Source organism: Diachasma alloeum, unplaced genomic scaffold, assembly GCF_001412515.2.
Source record: "Diachasma alloeum isolate Michigan unplaced genomic scaffold, Dall2.0 Dall_scaffold_00449, whole genome shotgun sequence".
In the NCBI taxonomy this organism is placed as follows: Eukaryota; Metazoa; Arthropoda; class Insecta; order Hymenoptera; family Braconidae; genus Diachasma; species Diachasma alloeum.
This window is the reverse complement of record NW_021680588.1, coordinates 90,488-90,801: the sequence shown is the minus strand read 5'-3', so window position 1 is coordinate 90,801 and position 314 is coordinate 90,488. Positions and strand designations below refer to the sequence as shown.

General features: G+C 40.1%; 1 protein-coding gene across 1 annotated transcript in view; it reads right to left on the bottom strand.

Moving 5' to 3' along the window:
- Window positions 1–314, bottom strand: part of LOC107042408 — a 2,099-nt gene that overhangs the window by 1,060 nt on the left and 725 nt on the right. The window contains 1 exon segment of the mRNA XM_015263440.1: window positions 4–202. Within this exon segment, the coding sequence (XP_015118926.1) occupies window positions 4–202 (199 nt within the window).

Below are 314 nucleotides of genomic sequence, written 5' to 3'. Positions count from 1 at the left end.
CACTTTTTTTCACCTCATCGATTTCTTTCCTCAGATTTTCACGCAAAAAGTGCAGAGAAATGGCATCAAATTCTTCCACTGGATCAGCGATGTTCCATAATCTTTTGCCCTCAAAACTGTAATTTCCATCGAGTGTACGTTTAAATCCATCACCTGGTGGACCTCTCCTAGCAGCAGTGGTGGTCTTACTGCTGTATGACAACTGCCGTCCAAACACATCGACACTCATGATGTAAATGAGACATTTTGTATAATGTCAGGTCCTAATATATGATTTCAGCCTCACGTAGTTCTTCAATTATAGAGAGAATTTC